The sequence below is a fragment of the Melozone crissalis genome, unplaced genomic scaffold, assembly GCF_028551555.1.
Source record: "Melozone crissalis strain CALT ecotype California unplaced genomic scaffold, PUWL_Pcris_2 ptg000026l_1, whole genome shotgun sequence".
NCBI classification, from domain to species: Eukaryota; Metazoa; Chordata; class Aves; order Passeriformes; family Passerellidae; genus Melozone; species Melozone crissalis.
This window is the reverse complement of record NW_026535804.1, coordinates 3,547,969-3,565,857: the sequence shown is the minus strand read 5'-3', so window position 1 is coordinate 3,565,857 and position 17,889 is coordinate 3,547,969. Positions and strand designations below refer to the sequence as shown.

The window sequence follows — 17,889 nt, the reverse complement described above, 5'->3', positions numbered from 1 at the left end:
CCTCAACTCTTACCCAAAGGGAGAGAGAAGGCAACACATTGCAGAGTATTGCAATCAAACTGTGGAGCAACAAGTCTCATGTCTGCAAGTGCTGGAAACACTGCACACCTGAGCACTTGTCTGGAATCAGGTCAGCTGCTTTGCAGTCAGGCACACAGGTGGGGAATACAAAACAACTTCACCACCCACCCACAAGAGATGAGCTGTCCTTGAGTCATTTCTCCACCCCATGCTTTGGAAAGTACAGCTGATCCCAGCCAGACTTATCACCCCACCAAAGCCCAAGCCTGCCCTGTCCCCTGGCAGCACACAGCCCCTCAGGAGTAGGCACACTTACCAGGTCACCTGCATTAGGGACACTGGCACCGCTGCTGCATAGATTGCCAGGTCTCCATAGAGGTAGATAATTATGCAGAAATAGAAGAGGTTGACACCCACTGCAGAAAAAGAAAATATTGTCCAGATTCAGCAGAGTACACAGAGACTCTTGTTCTCTGCACTTCAAATATACAAAAATTTTAAGATCTTAAATCACCATTTGCCTCCATAGTTTCTGCAGCAAACCACCCAAGCTTAGGAAACTTACCATGGAACAGGAACTGATGGGGCATGAGGGGTCTCAGAGCTCCACTCTGCCACCTTCAATACCTGGTACTGACACTAAATAAACCCTCTAGTCCGAGCCCATCCCGCAGTCAAGACCAACAGGTCTCACATAAGTCACCTGCCAGACAAAGCTGTCAGCTCTGAACAGCCACAGGCAAATATCTGGGTGATGCTCTCAGGCTCAGTGTGAGCACAGCCTGACACAGGGAAATGCAGAGAGAATGTTTCTAGGCTCTGCTGATTCCAAATCCTCTGACTGCAAACCTGCAGGACCTTCACAATATGGACTTGTAGGGATTTAGCCCTTCAGAGCTCAGACTGCAATGGGCTGAACCGGAGCTGCTTTGGGAGATTCCCTACCACTGGCAACTTGAGCCAAGGTACAATCCTGCCAAGCTTTAAAACTGTTCCTGCATCCCACTTACCCTGATGCCACCACATATACACTGTACATGTTCCTGCCCCTACTTATTTTTTGGGATAATTTTTTTCTGCTTTTTTAAAAATTATTTTTAATTTAAAGCTTGCCCTGCGTTCACCTATGAGATTAAAAGAAAATCTTACACAAATTAACTGGGTGCACAGATCAACCTTGCTGAGGCACAAGAAGACACCACTTTAAAGAGCTAAAATCTAAAGGGATAAAGAAATTCTTGATGAGACTCCAGGATTCTCTTCTTGCAAGCAAGTCTGTATAAATCTCACCAACAAGTTGGAAGATATTTTATTTCAGAGTCAGATGAATTACAGAATAAAAGCCTCACATTTATTTAATTTAGGAAGTTGACTTTGAAGGAAAACAGCTCAAGAAACCTGCCCATAGTTTCAAGTTGTGATGCCACCTGATGCTTAATCCCAGTGCAGCTTGAGCAAACCTCACACTCACAGCTGTGACAACTATCAAACAAGGACAGCACTGCTGCAGGACTGAAGACTCATTCCTACAGTGCCCCAAAGCTTTGCCATGTTCTGCTATCATACTGCCCCTGGATCTCTGGATGTTAGGAAACATGATTAGGCATTCTCCTTTGTTTAAATGAATTATTCTATATGCTGAGCCTGCTTAGCTGTATCAGCTGCCCTGCTTCTGTACAGTAGCACACTAAATCAGTGCTCTAGAGTTGTTCCTGGAGACAAATGGACTTGCTACAGAAATTGTCAGATCATTCCATATAGCTCTCCCATTGTTTTCTTGCTCTGTGAAAGATCTTGCTCTGTCTTCACAGTTAGGGAGTCTCTGTGTTGTTTTGGAGACAGCAACAAACTACCAACCAGTCTTTTCCAATTTCCCATTAAAAAGGGTTGAAGGTTTTAAAAAATACCTATTATAGGACAGAAGCTGCAGAGACACAAAGCTGAGGGCTACACAGACTCAGACAGATATTCTGTTTTGGGATCTGTGACTGGTCTCAGGACTCAGCTACCCCTCCCCACACACAAAATAAAGCTGACATGACCAGCTCAGCCTCAGCAGCACCCCCATTCCAATGCAGACCTCTCTGTCTGCAGGAAGCACAGGTGACACTCCTCTCCAAGACAGGAAGACTTTAACATCAGTTATTTTATAAACTGCTGCTGACCCTCCCTGATCAATACTTTCATTACTTGGCACAAAACGAGGTGAAAAAAAAAAAAAGCAATTACTTCCTGTGAGGAAACAGCGTGATAGATGTGCCTAGAATCTATTACTGCAATAAATGACTGCTCAGTTCCAGAAGAAAGCACCCAACATTAAAAAGTAAAAAAATCAAATCAAGAAAAAAAAGTAGTTTTTCAGAGCCAGCTCTTTCAAAAGAGCACACAGTCTCTTCACAGCCTAAACCTAAGTCAGCTCCCTTTAAGAAAGCAGACAATCTGAAATTGAGATTTATCCCCAGCTTACCTCCTAGGACTGCAGATTCAACTCCTGTCAGATTGTTGAAAATAAAAATCAGTCAAGGGAAAGGAGCAGAGAACTCACTAGAAATCAGGGGGTTTGAGGTCTACTGCACAGCTTTCATCAGCCTTCCCTCTGGAGGCTGCAAAGCCCTCCATCACCTTGGGTTTGGATCCATACATTGTATATCATCAGTAAACACCCAGACATTTGCCAGCTGTGAAACCTCACAGGCTGGTGCTTGGAGCTGGGAATTGCCCAGTGTGGCCCAGTTTCTCAGCACTAAGTGGTCACTGAGCTGCTGCCCTTGCTGAAGGCCTTTCTGTGCAGCTGTGGGGAGGGAGCACCTCAGCAGGGACCTGCAGAGGGAGGTCCTTCACCTGTCTGTCCCTGCAGCCACTGGGGTGTCTCTGAACCAGTGACAGGGATGGAGTCTCACAGAGGGTGTCTCTGAACCAGTGACAGGGATGCAGCCCCACAGAGGGTGTCTCTGAACCAGTGACAGGGATGGAGCCTCACAGAGGGTGTCTCTGAACCAGTGACAGGGATGGAGCCTCACAGAGGGTGTCTCTGAACCAGTGACAGGGATGCAGCCTCACTGCTGAGCTCTGACACAGGGAAAGCAGCACATGAATTACACCTGCCCCAGGTCCTTTGCTGTGGGCACCTCACCCCATCTGGAAGTCACAAGTATGGTCAGGCCATGGCCTGCAGCTGCTCCAGCCACCTTCTTGCAGATGGATTCATCCCATGTGATGGGCTGAGCAGACCCTGGGGAGGATCCCTAACACAGAAATCAGATAACTCTGGCTAAAGAAACATTAAGAAGCGGGATTAAGATTTAAGAGTACTAAGCAGTTTATTTCACTTTGCTCGGAAGCTCCATCCGTGCTGATGGAGAGAGGACACAGATTCCAGCACCCTCTACTGGCTGAGCACCAGAGAGGCCCAGAACCTGCCTGGCTGCTGGGGGTCCTTTCCAGCTCCCCTATGAAGCACTTGCAGAGAAGGGGCCTCCTGAAACTCAATGAGAATGCTCTGACTCCTGTGATCCCCATCCTCCACAGCCCAATCCTCAGCAATACAGCTAAACCCTGTTACATGATTGCTCTCAAAGCACTTCTCAAATATTACTCCTCAGAGGAGCATCAAGAGACAGGGATGTGTTCACCATATTTTACACACAGCAGAGCAAACAAGCAAGAAAATTTGCCTCAGGTCATAACAACTCAGTGGTACAGGCAAAACCAGGAACAAGATGTTTCTGACACACTTCACTTCTCTGACTAAAAATGTGGCAGCCTAGTCCAAGGTGGATTATTTTGATAGTCCTAAGTGATTCAAATCTACAAAATCCCAGAAGAGGCATGCAGGAAAATTTAAAAGTTTTTTCAATTAACTTTAAAAGCCAAAAATAAAGTTCAAAGAATATTCACTCCTTAAGCCCAGCTGTCCTTCAGAGGCAACAGCTTTACACTGGTACAACCCTGATGTAATGTAGTGGAAAAAACCCAGCCTTCCATTACCTCTTTGCAAGCCAGTGAACAAGGGAAAACATCACTTTCCACAAAAAATGGGGCCTGACAGGCTCAAAACTGCACAGCCATGGTGTCTGATGATGTTCTGGCTCTGCACAGCATTTCATTGTCCTGCTTTCCAGGTTTCAGAAACTTCATCACTGTGGTTTGCATTTCTATCACACGCAGCAATGGATGGGGCTTTATTAGAGCAGGGTTACAAGTTTGTTCCCTGGCATACAAAAGACATTTAAAAGCAAAAAGACAAGCCAGCTGCCTAGCACATCCTCAGCAGGGACCTCTTCAGCAGTTTGTGTCCCAGCTGTCTCAATAATTCCCCAGACGCAGACAATTCCTAGAAGCTCCTATCAGAAGTCTCTTTCCTTCAGACTGCTATCTACAAGGCTCAGAGAAGCCTGAATGCTTTATTCTCAAATGCTACAACCAAAATGCAACTGGAAAACATTACAGCTGGGCCCTACTGCCTCAGAAAGTGGAGATGACAGAGGACACATGCATTTCAGAGGCAGGTGAACTGCAGTCAGAAAAGGCACTTGCCTTTATCAAGGCTGCTCCCATAACCTGCATGTTTTGCTGGTTCCATGCCCACCACAGCAGGTTCTGGCCCACCTGGCCCATAAATACCTTACACAAACACCACACAGGAGGATGAATATAGTCCACAGTGAGAAGGAACAGCACATCTGGGTGGAATCATCACAAACTTCAGATGCAAACCCACACTGAGAAGCATGCAAACTTACAGAACAGCTATACACAAAACATGCAGGAGCACCCAAAGGGACTTTGGAAAATGTTCATCACTTACCTTTATTGAAGAACATGGAGGCCATCTGGCCCATTTCCACCCTCTCAGTGATTTCAAAGATATTGGCTGAGCCACGTCTCTCTGCAAGTTAAAATGCAAGAAGGGTTTCAACCAGTGCCTCCAATAAGCCCTAAGGCCAGGTTACCTGGATACTTGGGAACCTCTAGTTTGAAGCACTTTGAAGGACAGTATGTACAACTCCACAGCTGCAGAGTCACTGGGCCAATTACTCTGCTGAAGCTAGTCTAAGGTGTTCAGAAAATAAGATGTTCTCATCTCATTGACGTAGAGGGAAAAGATCTTTATCAGGCTGCAGAAGGCAAACTGAATTCTCAATGAGTCTTATCTTACAAGTGCTGAGGACTTTGGGATGAGAGCATGTGGAACTAAGGGTGAAATGGCCAGAGGAGCCCACTGGAACAGTGTCTGCAGAGAAGAGGCCTCACAGCAGTGAAAGCATGAGCTGGGTACTCACGAACTGACAGGATAGGCCGTGTCTCTGCTCGCTCGTAGCCATCGTGGAGGAGAACATCACTGTCAGACACTCCAGAGGAAGAATCCTCATCTTCATCATCCTCCTGGATGAAGAGATCACTGCTGAGATATCTGCTACCCACAGTACAGGCTGTGCCACCCCATGTCATGGTTACTTCCAGACACTCAAAGGAAGGTCCCGAGCAGGAGGGGAGGACATGCAAGGAAAGGCAATACCAGGGAACCCAGAGGATGCTGTGGAGGGCAGAGGAGGACACCAGCAGAGCAGGCTGAAGTGAGTGACATGTACACACACACAGCAACACTGCCCAGTTCATGTCATGATAAGTGGCACAAGGAAGTTAGAAACTTCAGGAAGATCTGCAGTGTTGCAGAACTGGGAGAAAAAAAATAACCCAAGCATATTTGGCTAGCACAAGCAGGTCTAGTTCCTAACTCCATCCCACTAACACCAAGCCAGGGGTCTAAATCAGTGCAAACAATTATGCCTCCCTCTGATCCAGTAAAGCCACAAGTAAGTTTCACAGCAAGGACATAATTCAGAACTGTCCACAACCTGGGATACTGCCCAAGCAACAGCAAGGACATCCCAGCCTGTCCCAGTTAAATGACCTGAGATCAGCAAGGATTTATAGTCCTCAGCACACTCCAAATAGCACCAATATATTGGCTGCCACCTCTCCACATTCACTGAGCAGCGTTTCTGGGCAAGGAGAGCGTGATCAGTAAGAAATGTGAACAGCACAAGAGATTTTTCAAAGCAGGAGCAGAAAATCCTGTCTTTAATGAGCAACCCCACAGGGAACTAACAGCTATATTTTATTTGGCAAAGTTAAGTACAGTCGAAATTTATTTCCTTAGAGTTAGTAACAAGACAAGGCAAAGATGCAGAGGAATGCCAGGAAAATCCTACGTGACAAAACAACGGGAGGAAAAGGAAAATGAAACCCCACACAAACCTTGCGTTTTTCCATTCTCTTCCATCTCAGCTGGGCATTTGCAGCAGCCATGGCTTCCACCACAAAGGTTGTAGTCATATAGCTACAGAGAGAAGAATTCAATTGATATCATCAGTAATAGTCAAGAACTGTCACTGAAGAGAGATGGAGAAAAATTCCCATCTGTTTGTAGGAGAAAACAAACAAACCAAAACAATCCTTTTGCCAGTTCCCCACACACTATTTTGACAGTGTTTCATCTCAGTTTATTGCTTCCTTCTGCTCTTGAGATTCAGGTGTTCAAGCAGACCACAATACAACACACCTTCAGATATAATAAGACATTTTAGATATTTGGAAGGCACATTCCTGGTGTTCCTGTGGGTTGAAGACAGCAAGAGAACTTTGATCTTTCTTAGAAAGCAAGTTTCCTTCCCCTTTTTAGAACCTATGACAAACCCAGTTAGTTCTTCTCTGAAGCTCATAGCAAAGATACTCTGGTCCCTTAAAGAATCTTCCACATGGCATCAGAAGCAAAGCAGCAATACAAGAAGGAGCACATAACGCATGCAGGCAAATGCTGGAGGCCAGTGGAAAAGCTGTCCAGGGAGACACTGATGGAATGAATATCATTATCTCAGCTAAAACCAGTCCTGTAATATTAATCAATAAATTTTAAAACCCCCTCAAATCAATCTTATTCAAGGCTTTAAAGTGGTTTCTCACTACTTCAGGAACTGGACTTGCCTATTGAGTTCAAGTAAGAGATGAGTTTTGCAAGAATAAAAGGAAGTGCTGAGGCCTGTGTAGCAATTTCTGCCCAGGCTTTTCCTGTGCCAAAGGTGCCCAGTGGGCATGAGGAAGTCCCAAGTACCAGAACAAAAGCAACAGAGCTCCCAAGGCATGCAGCACTTTGAGCTGTGCCCTCTGAGCTTAATCCAGTGCAGTTCTGGAACACAGATTCGGAGGTTTGTGCTCTCCTGCTGACCTTGAAGGATTGTCTGCTGGTGCTGAATTCCATATGTTGAATTTATGCTTTTAAACTAACATAGCTAAAAGGAATTTCTCCTAAAGCTCCCAGTTATTGGAAACCCCACAGATATCATTTTACCAAGCCTTTGCAGCACCCAGCTCTGAGGTGGGGCAGTCACAAGCATTTGACCATACAGTCTCCCTGCACAGCAGCACAGAACAGATCCCAAAAGCTCTGCCCCCAAATCAAAGGCACATTCAGGCTGGCAGAACTGCTTACTGAAAAGGCTGGCACTTCAAAAGTCCATTTGTACAAATGGCAGGAGGGAATTTTGTTTTGTTTTATTTTATTTTAAAGCCAAGCAAGAAGCAAGCAGGGATTCCCAGCCCACCAGAAGATGGCAATTGTAGCAGCAACTCCTCAGCAATCAGTGCTGTATCCACAGCCTTCAGCTCCACCTGCTGCTCCAGCAGGGAGGTACCTGGGCAGCAGCTCACAGTGAACCAGTGTGACAAACAGGAGACCATCTCCAGAGTCTTGAGCAGCAAAGGTCTGAAGGGGGTAAGACAGGCCTGGCTATACAGGAATTCGTGTTCCTGACACTCTTTCAGCTGTGAAAGCATTGTCAGAAGCCAAGAGAAAGCTTACACATCTGCAAGTCACAAAGCAAAGACTTGACCCTGTGCCACCTGAGACCTGGTTGGTGTTTGGGGAACTGATCTGTGACAGAGGCAAGCATGGAATGTATCCACAGTGAGGACAATGTCAGAAAGGTAGAGGGGATAAAGGTCCCACAAGACTCTGGACTGGAGGAAAAGTCCTTCCCATCAGTCAGGAAATGGGATGTACCAGAGAGTCAGGAAGTGCATCCTTCCAACTCAGGCAACACCACTGCAGAAATCAACACTCAAGGAGCAGAGGGACAGAGCACACAGCAAAACAGCCAAAGTCTTTACACTGTCCTCACCCAGCTGAACCTCCCAGTCCCCTAAAGAGACAGACAGACAGACAGAAACACACACACATCCTACCTCATAAACCCCAGGAACATCAGGAGGACGAGGCTGACGAGCCACCCTGCTGTGGCAAAGGCCTTGGGCATGGTCAGGGCTCCTGTTCCAACAATGAGGTTGAACATGTACACCAGGCCAACCTGTAATCAGCCACATGATCCAGCATCAGAGTGGGCAGGAATCATCCAAAACACCTCACATGCACCCTGATTTAAATGGACAGGGCAATCCCTGAGCCAGCAGGGTGGGAACCAGTCCATGTGAGAAATACCTGGAGGAAGGGACTGAACTCCAAAGATAGCAATGTAGGTGTCAGCACATTTCTGGAGAAACAGCTATTCCCCTCTCTTTTTCTAATTATTTTAAATGATATTTTTTCTCTCTAGCTTGTAAAGTTATAAAGTACATGAGATTTGTTTGTTTTCAAATCACTGCCTTCTACCAGAAGGTCTGTGCTGTGGGTTGGGGTCTCTCCTTTTTATCTGACCTGAACACAAGCAGTTATGGCTATGTACCTTTCAGGACCTTTTATTCTCAGTCAAGCAGGAAATATCCAAAAAGAATTCTAATTCAAAGCCTGCTTGCTATTTTACCAGTAAGAAGCTGAGCATATTGTGAAGAAGGGATTTTACTTCCTGAAGGGAAAGAATTTTATCTTCTCTGGCAATGAGCTTTTTCAGTGTCCAGAGACAAAAGAGAACTCTGCACGTGGACAGGACCCCCAAGCTAAGAATTTAGCTCACTTAAAGATCAAAAGCTGCCAAAGTTGTTGTGCTTTAGTGGGGCTTTTTTATAATATAGGTCAGAGTCCCTCCAGAGGAAAACCAGTAAAGAGCAGAGTATGAGCAGACTTTTCTGGGTGTGGAGCAATTAACATCAGGAGAACAATTCCCCAGTGACCCTGAGAGCACTCACTGGCATAAACACAGCAAATTCATCTTTTGCTGAGCATCCCAGAGCCATGATTCTCCTTTGGTCAAGCAGAAATGAGAATGGTGCCTGGAATGTTCAGCCAGGTTAGACATCTTCAGGGAAAGAGGAGAGCCTCAGCCTTTGAAATTGCTCCAGGAAATTCATGCAGCACCAGCATAACAATGTAAGAGCAGGTGACACTAATCCTTGAGGGTCCAGACATCCCAGTTAATGTCTTCTCCATTTTCTCAGCTGTGACCTATTTCTGCAGCCTAATATCCACTCCTCCTACATTGAATCATTAACAGGGGGATGAAAATTTTAAAGCATTTAAAATCCAACACACAGGTTTCAGGGCTGGTTCTAAATTTATTGAGTTGACTTAAAAAAAAAAAAAAAGTGTTTACAAAGTGGTGTTTTTAAAAGCTGACATTTTGTGAAGACTTGTGGCTATGAAAACCGGTATTTCCAGTAATATAGGAAAGCAGTAATTGGCTCTGCAGTTGCACAGGACACCACATTACAGGGAAGAAACCTCTAAATTACTCACTTCCACTGAAGTGGTAGAAAACAAATTACTGCAACAGCTGCAGCTAAGTAAACTTTGAGCAATTCAGGGGAAAATGTTTACATAAAGCAACAAAAAGTAAGAAAGTGGAGTAGTTTCAATGTCCAAGTCCCCCCTGTCTATTCCAATGACAATTTGGGTTGATGAAAACATTAACAAAATGTAAGATAGTGGGCAGAAGGATGAAGAGCTGGTATGGGACATGAAGCTCTTTCTAGCACTTTTAGATCTATACTTCAAGCACACATCATCCCTTTCCCTTATGAAAAATCACCTGTGATGTCAAAAAACCCCATATAACTACAAACACTAACACTTTGACCCCCATAATCTCCTGAAATGCTGAGGTTATATCCATGAGGAAGTAGGATTTGCAAGCAAAATGCTGAGGAAGGAGGATTTTGAAAAAAATCTTGTGACCAAACCCACAAGGAGCAGAACTTACATAGGGAGAGTAAAGCTCTCCGGTGTCAGTGATGCCACCTGCCATCCTGGAGAGGGAGGGGAAGCCCAGAGCAAAGCCAGAAGGGTGTTTGTGGAAGGGTGTTTGCAACTTCTGCCACCTTTAACCTAGGGAAATATCATAACACTGTGTTACCTTTGCTGGAAAAAGGAAGAACTCACAAGTTAGCTTTGGCACATCAGTTTTCTGGTGTTTGAACAGATTTCAGCAGGATCTTGCCCTTCAGACAGACCCCACTTGGTTCAGTACCCTGTGAGAAGTTTTCATACCTGTTAAAACTGGTTTAAAAGCAACCAAAAGGCCCTGCCCTTTCACAGCACGTGATGACCAAACTTCATCTTCTCCAAACAGCCAGAGGGGCTGTTCCACACAACTAAAACCTCAAGAGGAAAAATTACTGCCTTGCAGATGATCTCAAACTGCTGCTTCTCATGCAGCTACTACTCCTTGCAAACATGTGCCTCCCACAAATCAAAAAACCAGCCTGAAGTCTCTCCTCCTAAATTCAAGTACAGAAATAAGTAGACAAATTAAAATATTGGACCTATTAAAGACACACCAAGATGCTTTTCATGCACCAACATTTCCGAAGCAGAAGTTTCTGGGAAGCTTTACATTGTTTCTAAAAATCTAGACGTGTATGGAGGAACTGAAGCCTTCTGGAAGGTTTCTGTGTCAATAATTAGCCATAATTGCATTAAGGGCTTCACACTTCTACGTGTGCTCCCACTCAGCCCCACCAGCTGGGACAAACCATCAGCACAAGCTGAGCTCCACTACAAAGCCCAGTTAGAAGCTTGTACACCCACGGTGAATGCCAGGAAAGGATCAGGCAGCGTAACTCGCTGAGGTCACAACTGACCAGCCTCAGAAGGAGAGATCAACCACCGCCTTTTACAGCAAACCTCGGCTCCAAACACTGAAGCCAAGCTTGGTAAACACGGAGCCAGCAGAAAGACAACGGACGCCCCGGGCCGGGGCCAGCGTGTCCCCGTGCAGGCGCCAGCCCGGGCGGGGGAACCGACACCGGGAGCCCCGAGGGCACCAGGAACCCCCGAGGGCACCAGGGCCCCCCGCCCTCCCCCGGCCTGCACCACAGGCGGAACGCTGCTCGCACCCCCTGCCCCCTCCGGGGGAACACCCCCGGCCCCACAGAGCGCCGACAACTCCGGCAGCCCCCCCCTCACCCCGGGGCGTTCTCCCCAGGCCCGGGTCCCGCCGCTCCGGTGCACACCCCGGCCCGCAGCAGGACCCTCCCCAGGCCTGTCCCCGCCCGTCGAGCCCCTCCCGGCGCTCGCCGCACGCTGTCCCCGCTCAGGGCCGCCCCATGGCCCCTCTGAGGGCCGCGTCCCGCCCGGGCCCCGCGCGACCCCCGGCCCCTCACCAGCGCCAGCGGCTCGTGCCGGCGGCCCCGCCCCCGGCCGCGCGGGGGCACTCACGGCGCACGCGCTGCCCCAGCGCTGTGCCTTCCGCGCACGTGACAGGCTCGCGGGGCGGGGCGGGGTGAAGGCGGCGATCGTGATTAGGTGAGGGCAGGGGGCGGGGCATGGGAGGGACGGGGCGGAGCCCCAAGGGGCGTGAGCACGAATGGGCGCGGCCCAGGAGGGGGCGTGGCATGTAAAATGGGGTGGGGCAGAAAGGGGCGTGGCCGTGGCAGGAAAGGGCGTGTCCAGGAGCGGCAGAAGCGGGGCGGGGATGGAGCAGGGGCGGGGACAGGGGGAAGGCACCGATCGTGATTGGGCCACAGAAGGACAGGGGGAGAGGGAGAGGCGGGGCCTCGAGGGACATGGGCGGGGCAATGGGGGTGGAGTCGTGGAGAGGCGGGGCGGGGGCGCGGCACGAAGGGGGCGGGGTCACACGGGGCGGAGCGATGACGCCACACATTCCGTAGCGGGGCGGCCCCGGGGTCTGTGCGCATGCGTGGGAGGCCGTAGGGCGGGCGCGCGTGAGCTCCCGGTGCCGGTTCCCGTCGGTCCCGGGTCCCCTGCCCAGCCCCGGGGTCCCGTCGGGATGTCGCAGCAAGGATTCGGGCCTGTTAATGCGGCCGCATTGGTGCGATCTGGGCGATCCGCACTCTGAGAGCCGCCTCTCGCTCCCGAAAGGCGCCAGGCCGCGTTGCCCCATCCCTTGGCCTCGCCGGGAACACGGAGCGGGGTGCCGCGTCTCTCCCTCAGTGCAGAGGCCATGAAGATTAACCAGGACACGGTGCTGCGGGGCAAGAAGGTGACGCTGGTGCCCTACACCGCCGCGCACGTGCCCCGGTACGTGCCCGTGCCCGTGCCCTCCTCGGACGCTCCTGCACGGTCCGATTCCCCTCCTCCCTTTGCGGACAGTGCTGGGTCGGGACAGGGCCCGCTTCCCCCGGGGTCAGCCAGCGATTCACCCTCAGTGCCCTGGGGTAGCAGCGCCGTCCCTGTCACGCTGAGCTCGGTGCCAGCTCTGCTGTCAGAGCCTCACCTGTGCCGCTGGGAGATCCCGGCTCTGAGGGAACGCCGCAGTTCTTGTGTTCACCGAGGCCTTTCCCCGGTGACGGTGCAAGAGCAAAGCTTCAGCGTGTAAAGCCAGGTGGATGGTTGATGAATTAGGCATGCCAACAGTTTGTAAAGTAAATCAGCACAAAGAGAGCAGCGTTAGTGTTTTGTCAGTGTCCAGGAGGTGCTGTGTCAGTGTTGCTCGGGATGAAATGCACCAAAACTCCCAAAACATCAGGTGTGCATTGGGCACTCCAGACAAAGCCATAGGACAGGCAAACTTCCTAAATTTCCAGAGGGCATTGTGTTCCATAAAGGACAGAGGCTTGTAGATACATTCCACAAAAGCCGGGCTGGTGTTTCCAGGGCTGACCTCTGGAGCACTGGGAGGGATCCTCCTGAGTGCTGCAGTGGGGCAGTGATGTGGGGCCGGCTCCATTGCCAGGTACCACGAGTGGATGCAGTCGGAGGAGCTGCAGCGCCTGACGGCCTCCGAGCCCCTGAGCCTGGAGCAGGAGTACGAGATGCAGCGCAGCTGGCGGGACGACGCTGACAGTGAGCATCTGGAATGCTTTCTGACCGAGGGTGGGAGTGCTGAGCAGGGCCTTTCCATTCTGGGAAGGACTCTCAGTGAGCTGTGAGTGCCCTGTGAGTTCCTGTAACCCAGAGGGGATGTGACACTTTCTACAATGGCAGCTTGAACAGGTTTTCTCATTACAGCTGGTATATATTCAGGGAAGTGGAGAATATCCACTTCCTCGAGCTGTTTGTGTCTTTTTTATGCAGTTTTCCCAAAGACTGTAGTGATTCATTCCCCACAGCATTTTGTGCTGAGCTAAAAATCATTAGGCATCACTCCTGCACAGCCAACACTCCCCAGGTCTGATCGTTGCAAAAAGGTAGAAGGATATACAACAGGTAGAAGGATATAAAACAGGCAGAAGGAAATACAACAAAGGTTGTATTTCTCCTTGATAAATTGTACAACTTTACGATCACCTGGTTGAGGTGTGTTGACTAAATTGGTTCCTTGACTCTCCTACAGGTAATGAATCACTGCCCATAAAAGCCTGGTAGAAATTTAGTGAGCTGAAAAATACTGAAGCTGGCAAAGAGCTCAGTCTGGAACATTTGTCTTAGGTGGCATAAAAAACCTTACTCAGAGTGGCAATAATGTGGACCAGGTGAATCACTCAGTCTCAGCCTCTTGTGCACCAAAACAATTCTTTGCCCCAACTTGCTGCTGAGTAAGACAAGTCAAGGAGACCTCAGACATAGGAAGGAAGTTTTCACACTTCTTCCACAGGCTGTCTCTAGTCTTGGTGTCTGTGTCACCCTCACAAAAGGTTTTTCCAAGTATTTTTTTCCTTTCTGCAGGTGGGAACAGGCACACCTGGTCACCTGGTGTGGGAAGCCAAATTATTAACTCTTCCTTGCTGTTAACATGTGGAAACTGTCATTCCTCTGTCCATTATGCACCTTTAATTTCATTCTTTGGTCATTTATGAATCATTATCAGCACACTCTGAAGATGCTGCCACATTTTTGTTTTCCCCAGAGTGCACCTTCATCGTGCTGGACTCGGAGCTCTGGCCTGGGCAGGAGGAGGAGAACTCCATGGTTGGGGATGTGAATCTCTTCCTCACCAACACTGAGGACCCGACTGTGGGCGAGATCGAAATCATGATTGCAGGTCAAGTTCTGCTTCACAGCCTGGGGCTCTGTCACTGTGGCTGCGTGCTGCAGAGAGGTGTTGATGTTCCTGCATCAGCTTTTTATTCTCATGCTTTGCCATGGCTGTTCAGCCCTGATCAGCCCATGGCGTGCCCAGGTCACAGCCTCCTCTGACAAGCGCCTGCTGTGGCTGGTTTGTCTCCCCCAGCTGGATGCTGACTCTGTGCTGTCTCTTTCAGAGCCCAGCTGCCGTGGCAGAGGGTTTGGCAAGGAGGCAACTCTGCTGATGATGGCCTACGGTGAGGGTGGCTCAGTGCACGAACTGGAGTGTGGGGGGCTGAGGTCTGGGAGCGCATCATTCCCAGTAATACAGGCAGGGTAGCAAGGGATGCATCTGGCCCACAGGACAGGAGTCTTGTGCTTTTATAGATGTGGCATGTAATAGAAGTGCCTCTCTCTCTGATTTCTCCTGCAGGAGTGAGAAAACTGGGGATCACCAAGTTTGAGGCTAAGATTGGTCAGGAAAATGAAGCCAGTACCTGCATGTTCAAAAAGCTTCACTTTAAGGAGGTGCAGTAACAGCCCATCTCCCCAGAGGATGTGAGCAGCATTTGCCCTGTGGCTGGGCTTGAGCTGCTTTCTCTGTGTGTGCTGCAGGTTGCTGTGAACAGCATTTTTCAGGAGGTGACCCTGAGGCTGGATGTCAGTGACCAGGAGAGACAGTGGCTCCTGGAGCAGACAAAGCACGTGGAGGAGAAGAGTTACGCTGAGCTGCAGCAGCCAGCTGGGGTGCGGGACAGCTGACAGACACCTCCAGACACCAGCTGGGTTTCCAGGGAGAAGTTGGACGTTGTTGCAAGGTCTGGGTGTGGAGGACACCAGAGAGCCAACAGTGGAGCTGTTCTGTCTCCTTCAGCTGCTTTGTCATCTTGTCAACTTTGCACTTTGCTCCACCAGCCAGGATTACTGCCTGAAATTTGGACCTGGAGAACAGCCACTAACTCATAGGTTTGGCTAGGAATGACTCTGACTTTGATTTGCTGTTCCAACAGAGCCTAAAATCACCAGCAGCTGATTCCTGGGCAAGCAGAAACTTCTCCCACTGCTCTTAAATCAGGATTCATCAGCAAGGAGGTTGCATATACTGGCAGCTCATTCTTTTTTACTCTTGAATAAAAAATAAGAAAATCACAAAGATTCTGAAGTGCCTGAGCACTACGTGTGGCTAAGCTGCTCTTTGGCAGCTCAAAAAGTGGCTCAGAAGTTGTAAAGGAGAGAGCAGAGACCCTTTAAACCCAGTTTCCTGGGGTGTGGTAGGTTGCAGGGGGACACTGCTGGCTCCTGGCAGGGAGTAGCTCAGATGGGGGTGAGCACAAACAAAGGGCAAGCTAATATGATGGAAATTGTTGATATTGGCTGATCGAGGCTGGAGCTGAGCCCCACCACTATGAGGGGGCTGAGAGCTGTAGGAGGCTTCTGAGACAAACCCCCTCCAGCTTCAGGGCTGAAAACCTCAGGCCAGCAGTGATGTTGCTCTTCATTTTCCCTGGCTGCTTTGCTGAAAGAAAGGAGAACGCACTGAAAGGAGACAGCTCCCTTCTTCCACCAGCTCAGGACTCACTCTGCTGAGCCTGGAGGGTCCATTTGCTGCTCTGCACTAAGATAAAGATGAACGTGGGGGAAAGATCTCTTGCTGGGGGGCAGATATACTTAGGGCAGGAGTTATCCAGCCTCTGCTGCAGTAGGTCTGAGGTCCATGGATGAAAAAGAGGCACTTGCCTGACTCCCACCGGACAAATTCCCTGTGCAGTGACTCAGCCTGACCTGTCCTGCCCTACACACACTGTCCACAGCAGGGAAGCTGCTAAGAGTAGAGGACAGAAGGTAAGAAGGATAACTGATGCTCCTGTGTGTTTTCATACTGTAACAGCAGCTCTAATCCTAGACCACAAATTATCTGTTTCAGTGATAGAAGATCAGGTAATAACTTTCACATTTGCCGAGGGATGTTTTGGAGATTGGCAGGCTGTGGAATTTTTATTGTTGCTGTGCCTGTGTTTGTAGGGCCTGGGGGCTTTAGTTTTCCAATTTTAGCTAATTTAAATACATTATTCCTGTGACTAATATTAAAGCCAAGTATGGGAACAGTATATCATGGCATTTTAAACAAGTATTTAGTGTGGATTTAGTTGTAGTGAAAGCTTTGTGTGGTAATAAAGTGAAGAGCTGCTCTACTTCCTGCTGGGATTACCATGACAGGGGCTGGTAATCCTCCTGCCCCTCAGATTTGCAGAACCTGCTGGGTGAACTGCTGGCTCCGGTGCTCCTTCCGTGAAGTGTCTCCTCCCTCTGCCAGAGCAGCGAGGCCAAACCGCCAGGAGAGATGGAGCTGGGCTGGGATTTGCTCCCCTAAAACCCGACCAATGTGGGAAAAATAATTTCTTTTCCCCTCTGCTGCCAGGGGAAGGGGCAGGGTGATCTCCTGTGCCCGCTCCTGTGCCCGGCTGGTTGCTCTGGAGGCAGCGAGGGCCCCGCTTGGCATCCCCGGGCCCGGCAGGCGGCTGGGAACAGCCTTTCCCTGGCAGCCCTCACAGAGCTGGGCAGGGGCTGGGGAGAAGAGTCCTGGCAGGGCTCCCACAGGGCTCCCACAGGGAACCAGTGCCCAGCTGCTCTGAGCAGGCCAGGAGGCAAAAGATGCTGCTGGGACCCGCTGGGTACCCCCACTCCTGCCCTGCTCCCTGCCCATCCATGCCAGGTAGGGGTGTCCTGCTGCCCCAGTGGGATGAGGATGGGAAAACAGGGGATGGGGGCTCACCTTCCCTCAGAGGACACGTCTTTGGAGGATGAGACAAGTTGGAATGGGCTCCCCCTGCTTCCAGGAGGAAGTGACAGCCTGCACATCCCCAGGAACCTGGTGGCACTTTGTCACCTAGGTGTCACTTGAGGCGCAAAGATCTGTGACCGTTTGTGTGCTCAGGTGGAAAAGCTTCTTTGCAGATTTGGAGCACAAAACAAGAGTGTGCAGAAGGGGAGGAAGCGAAGATAGCAGACAGAGGCCAGGCACAGCCCTGCCTTGTCCCACTGTGCCACCAGTCTGGCCCCACTGAGCCACCCAAGGCTACATCCATTCATTCAGAGGGACAAGCACCCCTCCTCTCACTGATCCCCCTGCCTTCCCTCAACCCAGGCGCAGCCCAGACTCATCCCAAAAACCCCTGCAGGGGCTGGGGGCACATTTGGGCTGCCCCAAACAAAGCTCCTGCCCTCCAGCCTGGCCAGCAGACCCAGATTAGAGCTTTGCATCACCCCCCTCACCCTCCCTGCCCCCCCTCACTCCCCAGGGATTAAAGCTCATTAATCACCCCGAGGCATTAACCCCCACTGGGACCAGCCGGCACCTCCTCAACCCCTCAGCCTGTCCCCATCACATGCTGAGGGGCACCAAACCAGGCCCAGTGCCCCCCAGTTACCCATTTTCCCCCCAAGCCCCAGAGGGCCACAGCAAGCCCTCTGCACCCTCTCAGGCTCTGGAAGGATTTAGCCTTAAACCAGAC

General features: G+C 49.9%; 2 protein-coding genes across 3 annotated transcripts in view; one reads left to right on the top strand and one right to left on the bottom strand.

The window, feature by feature from the left end:
• Positions 1–11,624, bottom strand: part of TMEM104 (transmembrane protein 104) — a 42,105-nt gene extending 30,481 nt beyond the window's left edge. For both annotated transcript variants that reach the window (XM_054278805.1, XM_054278806.1), the window contains exons 1-7: positions 11,575–11,624; positions 10,173–10,297; positions 8,266–8,387; positions 6,283–6,364; positions 5,304–5,406; positions 4,829–4,909; positions 338–437 (exon numbers count right to left, since the gene is read on the bottom strand). In XM_054278805.1, coding sequence (XP_054134780.1) covers positions 338–437; positions 4,829–4,909; positions 5,304–5,406; positions 6,283–6,364; positions 8,266–8,387; positions 10,173–10,217 — 533 coding nt within the window. In that variant the 5' untranslated portion in view covers positions 10,218–10,297; positions 11,575–11,624. The remainder of the gene's footprint in view (positions 1–337; positions 438–4,828; positions 4,910–5,303; positions 5,407–6,282; positions 6,365–8,265; positions 8,388–10,172; positions 10,298–11,574) is intronic.
• Positions 11,625–12,092: 468 nt separating this feature from the next.
• NAT9 (N-acetyltransferase 9 (putative)) lies at positions 12,093–16,466 on the top strand. The gene is made up of 6 exons (XM_054278780.1): positions 12,093–12,451; positions 13,107–13,216; positions 14,220–14,354; positions 14,575–14,634; positions 14,811–14,905; positions 14,993–16,466. The coding sequence occupies exons 1-6, from the start codon at positions 12,375–12,377 to the stop codon at positions 15,137–15,139; spliced, it is 624 nt and encodes a 207-aa protein (XP_054134755.1). The 5' UTR covers positions 12,093–12,374; the 3' UTR covers positions 15,140–16,466.
• The last annotated feature ends 1,423 nt before the right edge of the window (positions 16,467–17,889 follow it).